The following is a 15,065-nucleotide window of genomic DNA, read 5'->3' as shown; positions in this document are numbered from 1 at the left end:
ACATGGCTAGTAATGAGCGACTGCTGAACACCTGCAAAACAACACATGGCTAGTAATGAGTGACTGCAGAACACCTGCAAAACAACACATGGCTAGTAATGAGCGACTGCTGAACACCTGCAAAACAACACATGGCTAGTAATGAGCAACTGCAGAACACCTGCAAAACAACATATGGCTAGTAATGAGCGACTGCAGAACACCTGCAAAAAAACATATGGCTAGTAATGAGCGACTGCAGAACACCTGCAAAACAACACATGGCTAGTAATGAGCGACTGCAGAACACCTGCAAAACAACACATGGCTAGTAATGAGCAACTGCAGAACACCTGCAAAACAACACATGGCTAGTAATGAGCGACTGCTGAACACCTGCAAAACAACACATGGCTAGTAATGAGCAACTGCAGAACACCTGCAAAACAACATATGGCTAGTAATGAGCGACTGCAGAACACCTGCAAAAAAACATATGGCTAGTAATGAGCGACTGCAGAACACCTGCAAAACAACAAAGATTGGAGTAAAACTTGGATGAACAAGAAGGGCAAAGCCCATACGACTCACATGCTTGACCTTGACAGCAATGACATCATACACTAAGAACTGCTTTACACATTTTTCCTACCAAAATACATGTGACCTTGACCCAAGGTCAAGGTCATCCAAGGTCATGCAACACAAAGCTGTTAATTCAAGACATAGGAAGTACAATGGTGCTTATTGGCTCTTTCTACCATGAGATATGGTCACTTTTAGTGGTTCACTACCTTATTTTGGTCACATTTCATAAGGGTCAAAGTGACCTTGACCATGATCATATGTGACCAAATGTGTCTCATGATGAAAGCATAACATGTGCCCCACATAATTTTTAAGTTTGAAACAGTTATCTTCCATAGTTCAGAGTCAAGGTCACTTCAAAATATGTATACAATCCAACTTTGAAGAGCTCCTGTGACCTTGACCTTGAAGCAAGGTAAACCAAACTGGTATCAAAAGATGGGGCTTACTTTGCCCTATATATCATATATAGGTGAGGTATTGAATCTCAAAAACTTCAGAGAAAATGGGAAAAATGTGAAAAATAGCTGTTTTTTAGGCAACATTTATGGCCCCTGCGACCTTGACCTTGAAGCAAGGTCAAGATGCTATGTATGTTTTTTGGGGCCTTGTCATCATACACCATCTTGCCAAATTTGGTACTGATAGACTGAATAGTGTCCAAGAAATATCCAACGTTAAAGTTTTCTGGACGTCCGGACGGACGTCCGGACGACTCGGGTGAGTACATAGACTCACTTTTGCTTCGCATGTGAGTCAAAAATGATTGACTGCTGGTGAGATGAACAGGTAGATAAGAGTGAAAATGTTCTCATCCACAAAACGCTAAATACAACCAGAGAAGTTTTTAACAGTCTACTGTCTTCACTGGCCATAACAGTAAGTAGAAATTATACTACTAATCCACACAAAGAAAAGTTTGACCAACCTTGTAGCAGGTGAGACAGACCCAATTCTCGGAGCGGTCAGCACAGTCCTCACAGGGTAGCCCGGTGTCCAGGCCTTGAGGGGGCAGCGGCCCGACAGCGGTCAGGTGTGGGCACCATGGCAACGGCTCGACGGCGTACAGCTGTTCCACACCCTGCAACACAGGCCAAGACAGATATATACAGTTGGCGGCAGCAGAAACGCAACTTATTCGCGCCCACTGTTGCACGAGATTTTTCGTCATTTTCAAATTGCTAGATGGTTTACAGCTGTTCCACATGTACCCTGCAACACAGGTCAATATGTGAATACAATGGAATCCCCCTTTTAAGACAATCCCACCACAGACTTCCTCCTTTTTAAGACTCTCCTTTTTAAGACCCGCCCCCTCCCCATTTCAGACTTCCTCTTTTTTAAGACCTGATTTTCTCAAGTGATTTTAGGTCTTAAATTGGGGTTTCCATTGTTTAAACCAATCAATGTATGAAACAGTCATGAGCACACATCCATATACAGACACAAACACATGCAGATGTATGCACATGTGACAGACACATGTCAGCACAGATAGTCAGACAGGTACCCACTCACACACAGACATACTTGTACACATCGACACCCATACCCATGCACACACAAAATAAACAGTACACATACAACTAAACACACACACACGCGCACACCCATACCCACACACACAAACACAACATAAACACCACATATACAATTAAACACAAACACGCACACACACACCCATACCCACACACACCACATATACAATTAAACACACACATGCACACATGCACACGCACCCATACAGACATAAACACCACATATACAATTAAACACATGCATGCATGCACGCGCACACACACCCACACCCGCACACACAAACACAACATAAACACCACACATACAATTAAACACACACACGCACACACACACACACACACACACACACACACACACACTATATTTTTCATTTAAAAAGCTTCTAAATGTTTATTTCTCTGTCAACAAACAACATGGTCATTGAACTAACTATCCCTGCACCAGAGGCTTAAATTGCTCTGTATAGTTGAGTCTTGAGGAGTTCTGACACAACAGTTTCAAACCTTCACCATGGATGCTAGGTGTGACTATCGTTTTAACATTTTCTGAGGTACTTTCAACACATTGCTGTCGTTGTTGCTGTTCCTGTTGTTGTTTTAACCAGTCAAACCCAAACTTATTTGTAACAAGGACTGGGTGGCCGAGTGGTAACGCACTTGCGCTCGAAAGCGAGAGGTTGCGAGTTCGACCCTGGGTCAGGGCGTTAGTAATTTTCTCCCCCCTTTCCTAACCTAGGTGGTGGGTTCAAGTGCTAGTCTTTCGGATGAGACGAAAAACCGAGGTCCCTTCGTGTACACTACATTGGGGTGTGCACGTTAAAGATCCCACGATTGACAAAAGGGTCTTTCCAGCTAAAATTGTATAGGTATAGATAAAAAATGTCCACCAAAATACCCGTGTGACTTGGAATAATAGGCTGTGAAAAGTAGGATATGCGCCGAAATGGCTGCGATCTGCTGGTCGATGTGAATGCGTGATGTATTGTGTAAAAAATTCCATCTCACACGGCATAAATAGATCCCTGCGCCTTGAGTCCGAGTCTGGAGATACGCGCGCGATATAAGACTTCATATAACATAACAATTAGGGGTGGGACTCTCTTGTGATGAAAAAAGAGGAAATCCCTTTTTTTTAGGGGGGGTTCGGGGGCATGCTCCCCCGATTTTGTGTCAAATGGTACATAAAAATCTGTGCAAGCTGGTGCACTCTGAGACTAAAATTTAACTCGTTTGGATCGGGTAAAAAAGACATTCTACTCACTCCCCCCCCCCCCCCCCCCCAAAAAAAAACCCACCAACACCCAACCAAACAAACAAGAAGGGCAAAGCCCATACGACTCACATGCTTTACACATTTTTCCTACCAAAATACATGTGACCTTGACCAGGTCATCCAAGGTCATGCAACACAAAGCTGTTAATTCAAGACATAGGAAGTACAATGGTGCTTATTGGCTCTTTCTACCATGAGATATGGTCACTTTTAGTGGTTCACTACCTTATTTTGGTCACATTTCATAAGGGTCAAAGTGACCTTGACCTTGATCATATGTGACCGAATGTGTCTCATGATGAAAGCATAACATGTGCCCCACATAATTTTTAAGTTTGAAACAGTTATCTTCCATAGTTCAGGGTCAAGGTCACTTCAAAATATGTATACAATCCAACTTTGAAGAGCTCCTGTGACCTTGACCTTGAAGCAAGGTAAACCAAACTGGTATCAAAAGATGGGGCTTACTTTGCCCTATATATCATATATAGGTGAGGTATTGAATCTCAAAAACTTCAGAGAAAATGGGAAAAATATGAAAAATAGCTGTTTTTTAGGCAACATTTATGGCCCCTGCGACCTTGACCTTGAAGCAAGGTCAAGATGCTATGTATGTTTTTTGGGGCCTTGTCATCATACACCATCTTGCCAAATTTGGTACTGATAGACTGAATAGTGTCCAAGAAATATCCAACGTTAAAGTTTTCCGGACGGACGGACGGACGTCCGGACGTCCGGACGTCCGGACGGACGGACGGACGACTCGGGTGAGTACATAGACTCACTTTTGCTTCGCATGTGAGTCAAAAAAAGCACTTTCACACAACCATGGTAACATTGTAATGGTGCATACTTACGTAATGAACCATGTATCCATAATCCAATACTGGCAATAGTATGATCCAAGTGACGCCCCCAATGCATTGAAGCTCAAAATTACTATTAGTTATCAGGAGTTTTCAGTCAGCACAATTTAACTCTCAAGCCTCCAGTGACTGTTCTGTTCCATCTTCACTTCTCTCCATATCATTCAGTCAACAAGTTATAGATACTGTGATGAAATGGGACGCGGAAAAATAGATTACTCCAGCGGAATTCGTAAGTTGTGTCCGCGGAAATCCACGGAAAAGTCCCACCCCTGAACAATGGCTTACATATGCATTTTTCTCTCGTTGGGAGTAGCAAGGACTTCCCTAATGACACAAAATAAGGCCAGTTGGCTACAGAACAAAAGACTGATGTACTCAACCACACAAATAAATCTGTTAGTGGCAAAGTGTACTTCAAGGGAAGGGGTCAAAAATAGAAAGTGATTAACCGTTCATGTACACCCAGCAACTCATGCTTTACTTCAGCTAACAAGCCACAGCATCCATTAATAGGGCACTTCCAGAGGTTTCTTTTTGCTTTGCTGATGCTTTTGTGTGTGTGTGTGTGTGTTATTTTCTTTTTGCTGAGTGTGTGTGTGTGTGTGCGCGCGTGTGTGTGTGTGTGTGTGTATCATTTTCTTGTTGCTTTGTGTATGTGTGTGTGTGTATACGTGTGTGTGTGTGTGTGTGTGTTTTAGGGGAGGGGGTGCGGCACGTGGCTTGAGGGAGGAATTAAGCCACAAAGAAACACGCCATGAAAAGATACTGCATCTTAATAATTAGGACACTTACATGGACTAACTATTGCACTTTAATGTCCCTTCCAAAGCCCCCACAACAACCCTCAACAAGCACTTCTTTTTCACAAATTCGTTCTTGCCGTGCCCCTCACGATCAGATTAGCGTCACAAACGCCAAACTCCATTAGAACATTTAAAACTGACCTCAAAAACTTACAGCGCAGCAAAAAACAAAAAAATGAGTTTGTTCACACAAAAAACGTGTTCATTTTACCTGCTTTTAAAAGTTTCCAATTTACTGCATCCGGTCCGCCCTGGTTTGATAACAGTGGTAGAGAAAGGTCTCGTGCTGGGCAAAGTCCGTTAAAACATGACAGGAGACCAGGGATACAGAACAAAGGGAGACCAAATGAAGTAAAAACGTTCTTGAAGGGACTGTTCCTGGTTAACCTACTGTACTTCTAGCAATCTTTGGTGATATTTTGTTGCAGTAAACAGCTTATATACTTTCTCGTCTTTATTATACATACTCATGCCATTTTCTGCGCGGATTTTCTTTGTGACTGACAATCAAAATCTGTGTACCCCCCCCCCCCGCCCCCAACACACACACAGACACTCAATCTGTCTGTCTGTGTCTATCTCTCTCACGCGGCACGCATAAAACACACACACACACACCATCTTTCTGCGCTGCTTGAGTTTTACCTTGACACACAATCATATTTTTCCTCTTGTGTCCAAGATTAAATATGCCACAGTCTGATAAAAGCTAGCAAAATCAGCAACAACCTTTCCTTGCAATCACCATACTTCGAGAACATCATCCTTTTTGTGTGCCAATCATTTCACGAAGTTATCACACCCATCAACATCTTTTTTCTTGTAGGGTGGCATACACAAAATGTTCGACCTTGGTCTCAGCAACCTGATTCTGGCAATCGGCCAGCATTTGCTTCCACGACAACAGGCACCTGCTGCCCTGTCATCTGAGAATTGACCAAGACGAAGTGCCTTGTGCCATGCAGACGACAGCGCACATCTGTCAGCTTTTTTTCTTTATTTGGTGTTTAACGTCGTTTTCAACCGTTCAAAGTTATATCGCGACGGGGAAAGTGGGGGGGGGATGGGATAGAGCCACTTGTTAATTGTTTCTTGTTCACAAAAGCACTAATCAAAAAAATTGCTCCAGGGGCTTGCAACGTAGTACAATATATGACCTTACTGGGAGAATGCAAGTTTCCAGTACAAAGGACTTAACATTTCTTACATACTGCTTGACTAAAATCTTTACAAACATTGACTATATTCTATACAAGAAACACTTAACAAGGGTAAAAGGAGAAACAGAATCCGTTAGTCGCCTCTTACGACATGCTGGGGAGCATCGGGTAAATTCTTCCCCAAGCGAAGCAAGGTGGACAACATCTGGAAGGGTGAGACTCTCATCAGGAGAAGAAGTTTTGTATTCGGGACACCAAGAAGGAGCCCCACACACGTTAGGCGTAGCGCTGATGCTGGCGCCGGAGGCACAGAGAGCACTCATCGGCTATGAAGCTATCAGCCCCCGCATCATCACAGCAAAGTTTGCCACCAAGAAGAAGAACATCAACCTGAACATCATCCAGTGCTATGCCCCAACAAACGATGAGCCAGACGTGGAAAAGAAGGACAACTACTACCGGCAGTTACAAGCAGTCCTGGACGGGATAAAGGACAGAGATATAACGCTGGTGATGGGAGATTTCAATGCCAAAGTTGGAGGGGACAACGCAGGATACGAGGACATCATGGGGAAGCATGGACTGGGACAGATGAACGACAACGGAGAACGTTTTGCAGAGATGTGTGCCTTGAACCAACTGGTGATAGGAGGAAGCGTCTTCCCCCACAAGCGAATACACAAGGCCACCTGGATTTCACCTGACCACGTCACAGAGAACCAGATTGACCACATCTGCATCAACAAAAAGTTCAGACGATCCTGGATGGATGTACGGGTGATGAGGGGAGCAGATGTGTACACAGACCACCAACTAGTTACCACAAAAGTCATACTGCGATTAAAGAAACACCACAGCTCAAACAACGCTAGGGTTAAGTTCAACGTGGGAATGCTAAGAGATGAAGAAGTACGCACAAGATTCCAGATAAGCCTCACCAACAGATTCCAGCCACTTCAAGGGATGATCGAAGAAGATGAGGCAGACATAAAGAGCCAGTGGGAACACTACAGCAAGATGTGGAAGGATACCTGCGAGGAAGTGGTGGGCAAGAAAAAATCGCAGCACAAGGAATGGATTTCTGCAGACACCATTCAGAAAATTGAAGATAGGAAGAAGAAGAAAGCGAGGAACGAGAGCAGAACGAGAGCAGGCAAAGCAAAGGCACAAAAAGAGTACACAGCGGCGGAGAAAGAAGTAAAGAAAGGAATAAAGAAGGACAAGAAAGACTACATAGACAACCTGGCGAAGGAGGCAGAAAAAGCTGCAGGACAGGGAAATCTGAAAGATCTCTACATGACGACCAAGAAGTTAGCAGGAAAATTTCAGCAGACCGACAAACCAGTGAGGGACAAGAATGGGGATCCAATAACAACGACAGACGATCAGATGAAGCGATGGGCGGAACACTTCAAGGAGCTATTGAACAGACCCACCCCTGCAGCACCACCGGACATCAGACCAGCAGAGACAGAACTGCCCATCAACACAGACAAGCCCACAAAGGAGGAAATCAAGAAAGCCATAATGTCACTAAAAAATGGAAAAGCGTCGGGGCCAGATGAGATACCGGCAGAAGCCATCAAAGCAGACATGGAGACATCTATTAGTTTGTTCCACAGTCTGTTTGGCAAAATTTGGGAGGAGGAAGAGGTGCCACCTCAATGGAGAGAAGGCATCATCATCAAGATTCCAAAGAAAGGGGATCTTCGAGACTGTGGAAACTACCGAGGGATCATGCTGCTGTCCGTGCCAGGGAAGGTTCTCAACCGAATCCTTTTGGATAGAATGAAGGAGGCAGTTGACACCAAGCTCAGGGATGAACAGGCGGGTTTCAGGAAGAACAGATCCTGTCCTGACCAGATTGCCAGTTTACGCATCATAGTGGAGCAGTCGCTGGAATGGAAGTCTCCTCTATACATCAACTTCATTGATTATGAGAAAGCCTTCGACAGCGTGGACAGAGAGTCACTGTGGAAACTCATGCGGCACTATGGCATTCCAGAGAAATTCATCTCCCTCATCCGGGGCACCTACCAGGATATGAAGTGTAGAGTCGCACATGCTGGCCAGCTATCCGACAGTTTTGAGGTGAAAACGGGGGTACGACAAGGATGTATACTGTCACCATTCCTATTTCTTCTGGCTATCGACTGGATCATGAAGACCACAACAGCAGGCAGGAGAAATGGGATACAATGGACACTCTTCGATCAACTGGAAGACCTCGACTTTGCGGATGATCTTGCCCTCCTTTCCCACAACCATGCCCAAATGCAAGACAAGACTACTCACCTGGAGACAATATCAGCCGGTGCAGGACTCAAGATCAACAAGAGGAAAACCGAATTGATTAAGACCAACACCACAGCCGACAATCCGGTGATGATCAATGGGGAGCCCATCAAGGAAGTGGAGTCCTTTGTTTACCTGGGGAGCATCATTGACGGACAAGGAGGCTCGGACAGGGACGTCAAAGCAAGGATTGGGAAAGCACGGGGAGCCTTTGTCATGCTAAAGAAGATCTGGAGTTCCAAGGAGATTAGCCAAAGGACGAAGCTTCGGATCTTCAATTCAAACGTCAAGTCTGTTCTTCTCTATGGGTGTGAGACATGGAGGACAACAGAGACCATGCTGGGAAAGATCCAAATCTTTGTCAACACCTGCTTGAGGCGCATCCTAAACATCAGATGGACGGACAGAATCCGAAATGAAGACCTTTGGCAGAGAGCTGACCAGAAACCAGCGGCGCAGCAAATTCTCCGGAGGAAATGGGGCTGGATAGGGCACACCCTGAGAAAGCCAGCATCCAGTATCACGAGGCAAGCCCTGAAGTGGAATCCACAAGGGAAAAGGAAGAGAGGCCGGCCGCGCAACAGCTGGAGACGAGACACTGAAGCAGAGATCAACAGGCAGGGGAAGACCTGGAGCCAGATCGAAAGGGCAGCCCAGGACCGTGTCGGATGGAGAATTGTCGTCGATGGCCTATGCTCCCCCGGGGGTTCATAATGGCCTAAGTAAGTAAGTAACCCGCGGGGGGGCATCTGTCATTTTTTACTTTATTTGGTGTTTAACTCGTTTTCAACCACGAAGGTTATATCGCGACGAGGGAAAGGGGGGAGATGGGATGGGGGAAAGGGGGGAGATGGGATAGAGCCACTTGTTAAGTGTTTCTTGTTCACAAAAGCACTAATCAAAAAATTGCTCCAGGGGCTTGCAACGTAGTACAATATATGACCTTACTGGGAGAATGCAAGTTTCCAGTACATTAAGGACTAAACATTTCTTACATACTGCTTGACTAAGATCTTTACAAACATTGACTATATTCTATACAAGAACCACTTAACAAGGGTAAAAGGAGAAACAGAATCCGTTAGTCGCCTCTTACGACATGCGGGGTGCAGAGAAATAAGGATGTGGAAAAGAAGACTTTTGGTAAGTGAAATAAAGGTGGAAGGAAATATAGGTGAAAGGACTGGTAAGGCAGAAATAAGACAAAAGAAGAGAAGTAAAGGGGTGGGGTAGCTCTGTTTAAACGCTCCCGCCGCGTGAAGGCGACCCCATGGGAGCGCATCTGTCAGCCTGTGCATGTGACTCAGTAGTGTCCAGGGACAGGGAGTTATTACAGCATCAACGTCAAGCCCGCTACACGTTGCGTAAAAAGAAAACAGGCCAAGTAAATCAGAAACCCGTCCGCATGACCGTAGTCTGGCCTGACGGTCGCAAAGACACCAGCCCCCAACTTCTCTGTCTGTCTGTTTTAGTGTCTTTGTCTTTCTGTCTGTCTCTCTCTATCCCCCCCCCCCCCTTCTCTGTCCAGTCTACCCCCCCCCCCCTCTCTCTCTCTCTTTTACAACTCCAAGAAACGTGTGTATGACTTCAAAACTCCAAGAAATGGGTTCATGCCTTCAATACTCCAAGATGTTGTTTTATGGCTTCAAAACTCCAAGGAATAGGTTTATGCGTTCAAAGCTTCAAGAAAACTCCAAGAAATGGGTTTGCCTTCAACACTCCAAGAAAGGAAATCAAACACAGAACTTGGAAACTAATAACATAATCCTTCCGCACTGCCATACGACCAATAGTCATCGAACAAACAGACAAATCCTCCACGTCTCCATACCCATAGAAATAACCACGACTACATCTTCAATCAATGAAAATGGACAACCCAGGGACACATCTGGCTTTAGTAATCGTCACCCTGAGATATCTTGGACTTGATGGAAGTTCACCCCCCCCGGAGTCCTGGCAAAGGAATATCTGCATTGCAAACACTCACAGTCACGGGCATAATGATAGTCTCTTGAGCACTACTTTGATGTATGGCCGTTAAGCATTAAAACGTCTGGAACACGCAGGTGGAATAATAATACCTCTGTTTTTCTACAACATATTCTCCTGACTACCACCAAAAGTATGGACTGTCTTCCATTATGCACAATATAAAGACAGATTCACTTCCACAGGTGGTGGTTTAAATCATGCCAGAACAGCTCATTGCATGAGAAGATGTATCTGTTTCTTAAGATTACGGGGCAGTCTAGAAAACACACTCAAAAAGTAGTTCCATTCACCCTGGAGAGTGCTTCTCAGTTGTCCGATACTGAATAATTGTTTCTCTCTCTCTTTTCTGATTAATTCAGTCTTGGACAAAATGATTTGTCTCCGTAATGTTGTTAAAACAGTGATTTATTGCTCATTCGTGTTTTATTTCATTTTATTTCATTTGACAAAGCCATGGACTCCCGTGTTAGCACCAAAGGAACGCAACAAGTTAAAATTATAAATGTACTCTTGAATACAAGATATATATAATGTGTGTGGGTTTGTATGTGTTTGTGTGTGTATATATATGTGTGTATGTGTGTGTGTGCGCGCATGCGTGCGTTCGTCGCGAGCGTGAGTTGTTTACCTACCAAAGCGCGCAGTATATGTATGAAATCAGAAAACGACACACACCCACACACGCACGCACGCACATACACACCATCTACTGTCCGTCCCTCCCCCACACAAACACCTTGTCCACACACTCACCTGCATCTTGAGAATGTCTTCAACAGTGTTGGGTCGCCAGGCCCCTCCACAGGCCCCCATCAACTCCTCCTCCCCTCCCCCCGCCCCAGCGGTGGCACCCCCACCCTCCGTACTGGGTCCTCCCTCCATTCCCTCCGTCTTCTTCTCGGTCTGAGGATACGCAACACATTATATACTGTGAGAGTGAGACATTTTATTGAAAAGAGAGACCACTCTTCCTCATATAACAGACAGACACATATGCAGATGCATTCATGCAAGCACACACACACACACACACACACACACACCAAAAAAACCAAAAAACATCGGCATAGATTGAACACCGACACAGACACACACACACACATACTCACACACTCATACAAGACACATGGAATGATCACAGACACAGATAGCAAGACACAGATAGCAAGACACACACACACACATGCTCACAAACAAACACATTTACACACCAACACATCACAGAAACACACTAACGCGCACACACAGACTGATACAGATACAGACACACAGAGATCGATGCAGACAGAGAGGCAGATACACACACAGACAACCACACCACAAACGGACACAGAAACAGACAGAGAGGCAGATACACACACAAACAACCACACCACAAACGGACACAGAAACAGACAGACATAGTCACACGCACGGTGGTTTGCAGACAAGGCAGGACACATGTACATACACATAAGTGATACACAGACAGACAGGCAGACAGCCTGACAGAGAGAAAGACAGAAAGGCAGACAGAAAGGAAGGCAGACAGACAGACATTTACACATACAGACAGACACACAGATGATGGTTTACAGACAGAGCAGCACATACAAAGTGACAGGCCCTGTGTTGGGCTATCAACACTCACCGTGTTTTCCTTTCCAGCCATATCACTCGTCCCTTGGTCAGGGTCACCAGCAGTGGTGAGCGACAGGGTCTGTGTAGCGGTCACCAGCGTGTCTGCTGAGTCGTCACTTGTTGTGTTTGTCTTGTCTCCGTCGGGTTTCTGTTGGGGCACGTGAAACACATCAAGGTGAATGTCACAGTCTCTCTCTCCCCCTCTCTTGTCCGTCTGCCTCTCTCAATATCTCTCTCTCCACACACTCACATACACACACATAAACACACACACAATTACATATACCTACGCATGTACGCACGCAGAGATACACAGACAGACACAGACACGTACAGACACACACACCACACAAACACATCTGCCAATGTAGCTTATGCTTTTCGACCCAACAACAACAAAAGATGACATGCACAAGACACAGAAGGAAACAAATAAATCGCATACCAGTTTCTCCTGAGAACGGGATTCAGAATCTCCCAATGTTGCTGGTTTTGCAGGTTCCCGGGGTGTTCCTGCGTCATGCGATGGTTGAACGGTCGTTTCAGAAAATGACGCACTCCCTCCTGCTGCAGTCACTGCCTCAAGTTTTGTGGATGCATCCCCTTGTCCTTCCTGCTTTCTGTCTCCCTCTACATGTTACAAATCAAAATGTTATCTTCATACAAATTTCCCAGACGGAAATAACAAAGATGTATCATGACTCACGTCTTTAGTCTTCCGTATGTCCTTCATATCGGAGAAAACACTTCACTGACAATGGGATGTTTACGATGACACCCAAGTTTAAAAGTGAGGAAGTAAATTAATCACACATGAATAAATGCACGTGCATGCAAAACTTTCCCCGACTGCGTGCGCACCCACACGGACAGAGAGACAGAGACAGATGGAGAGAGAGAGAGAGAGAGAGAGAGAGAGAGAGAGAGAGAGAGAGAGAGAGAGAGAGAGAGAGAGAGAGAGAGAGAGAGAGAGAGAGAGAGAGAGAGAGAGAGAGAGAGAAAGAGAGAGAGCGAGAGAGACAGACAGACAGAGACAGACTAAGACACAGAGAGAGAGAGAGAGAGAGAGAGAGAGAGAGAGAGAGCGAGAGAGAGACAGAGACTTACACTTTTCCGGTTTCATACAGACACTTCTTTGTAGGAGAAACAATGCTGATCTATTTCTTACAACACTTTGATAGCTTCCTCAATTTGAAAGGAGAAGTCGTCGTCGGAAACAATGACGTCACACATAATTACGAAAAATGTAAAGTATATGACGTAATAAACTATCCGCGTAATGGTTTATCCTCAGTTGCATGCCCACGATAAAACAGCCTGTATAATATTATCATAGTCTACTTTATTTTGTTGTATTCGTTAACCTTTATCGGACGATTACTTTTGACGTTAACTTTACATAAGATGTTCAGTCCAATTTTATCTTTCATTTGTTACTATATCGAAGGATATTCCAAAACCATTGTTTCAAAAAATTCAATGCATTTGACCGTCAGAATACTATAAAATGAATAGGAAAACGAACAGAAATAGGTTACAATGTGAAGCAGCTTACCTGAGAAAGCAGTTGCCACATTGTCTCCTGACACGGACTGATCATTTCTGCAACACAGAGAAACATGCACTGTGAATATATTGGTTAATGAAAGTACTGGATCGGAGGCCTAAATCATTGTCTGACAGTTGCACGGCTCATGCAGGTCAATACAGTTACGCGAGAAAAATTGAGGCCAGTGTAATGCACAGAGCCTTGAACCAAACGGGGACAAAACACAACCACTCAATCCAAAAAACTGACCGAATCTCTCAACGCAAAGCAAAACAATACAAACAGGAGTGGGGGGGGGGGGGAGGTTGTGTGGGGTGGGCTATGGGTACGTATAAAGGGAATGTCTCATTGATGGCCGCAGGAGCGGTCATCTATTGGAACGCATTCGGAGAGGTGACATGTCTCGTTTCGTTTACCGTTCTCACGAGATCAGTTACAGTTCTCTCTCTCTGTCTCTCTGTCTCTGTCTCTGTCTCTGTCTCTGTCTCTCTCTCTCTCTCTCATCCGACTCCTGGCACACAGGTCAAAGCAGAGGTTAACTTGAGTGCACGTGTACCCAGCAGGAGGGGGGTGATTCGGGTCAGAATTGGGTTAAGCACTTTGGTCTTCAGTCTTTGGATTATAGCTTTCAGTGGAGAAGATGCCAACATGAAATTGCACTATACTCTACTATTTATTGTCCTTGTCTATCGGACACGAAGAAGGGAAGCTACAATTGCCCCAGGCCATTTATATACTCTTTGTTTCCTGAGCCTGGACCATTGAGACGGTTACCTCATAGATCTGTTCATTCTTCAGTTTGTCGGTGTCAAAAGTTATACCCCCATTCCACACAACCGTTCTTTGTCCCGTTCCCGTACCACCAAGGACTGCTGCCACAACAATGGAACGCTGCGCAAACGGCCGTTTTTTGGCATCTTTCAGCAGCGTCTGACCATAGTGGCAGCCGTCCTTGGTCGGTAAGGGAACGGGACCTAGAACGGATGTGTGGAATGCGGGTATGACAACTCAGTGTGTGAGAGCGCTACCGTTGCGTTACCGTTGTTTTAAGTTCCTTTAACGATCCAAGCGTTCCGTTACCGATGGGTTGAGGTTCCATAACCGTTCATTCTGATCGAGAGGGGAACGGCTACACATTTGAACATGCAGCCCAAACTCAGTTGTCCCTACAGACCCTACCGTTCAAAGCAGTTCCGTTAACGATCAGTTACGTTCATTGCGGTTCTCTCCCGATCCCTCCCGTGCCCGCACCGTTCCTTGGTCGGTACGGGAACGGGACCTAGAACGGTTGTGTGGAAAGGGGGTATAAGACTCGACCACTTGGTTTATGGTGGAGACAGCTGGAAGATCTCTGGATATAATTGAAGAGGAGTAGTCTTCCTTTTAGAAAATGTGT

At 45.1% G+C, this 15,065-nt stretch overlaps 1 protein-coding gene across 2 annotated transcripts in view; it reads right to left on the bottom strand.

Annotated features, from left to right (window-relative positions):
* Positions 1 to 15,065, bottom strand: part of LOC138963865 (histone deacetylase 6-like) — a 271,276-nt gene that overhangs the window by 7,283 nt on the left and 248,928 nt on the right. For both annotated transcript variants that reach the window (XM_070335720.1, XM_070335721.1), the window contains exons 31-35: positions 13,676 to 13,722; positions 12,566 to 12,750; positions 12,131 to 12,268; positions 11,254 to 11,403; positions 1,496 to 1,648 (exon numbers count right to left, since the gene is read on the bottom strand). In XM_070335720.1, the coding sequence (XP_070191821.1) occupies positions 1,496 to 1,648; positions 11,254 to 11,403; positions 12,131 to 12,268; positions 12,566 to 12,750; positions 13,676 to 13,722 (673 nt within the window). The remainder of the gene's footprint in view (positions 1 to 1,495; positions 1,649 to 11,253; positions 11,404 to 12,130; positions 12,269 to 12,565; positions 12,751 to 13,675; positions 13,723 to 15,065) is intronic.

Source organism: Littorina saxatilis, linkage group LG4 (assembly GCF_037325665.1).
Source record: "Littorina saxatilis isolate snail1 linkage group LG4, US_GU_Lsax_2.0, whole genome shotgun sequence".
In the NCBI taxonomy this organism is placed as follows: Eukaryota; Metazoa; Mollusca; class Gastropoda; order Littorinimorpha; family Littorinidae; genus Littorina; species Littorina saxatilis.
This window is presented reverse-complemented; position numbering and strand designations above follow the sequence as displayed.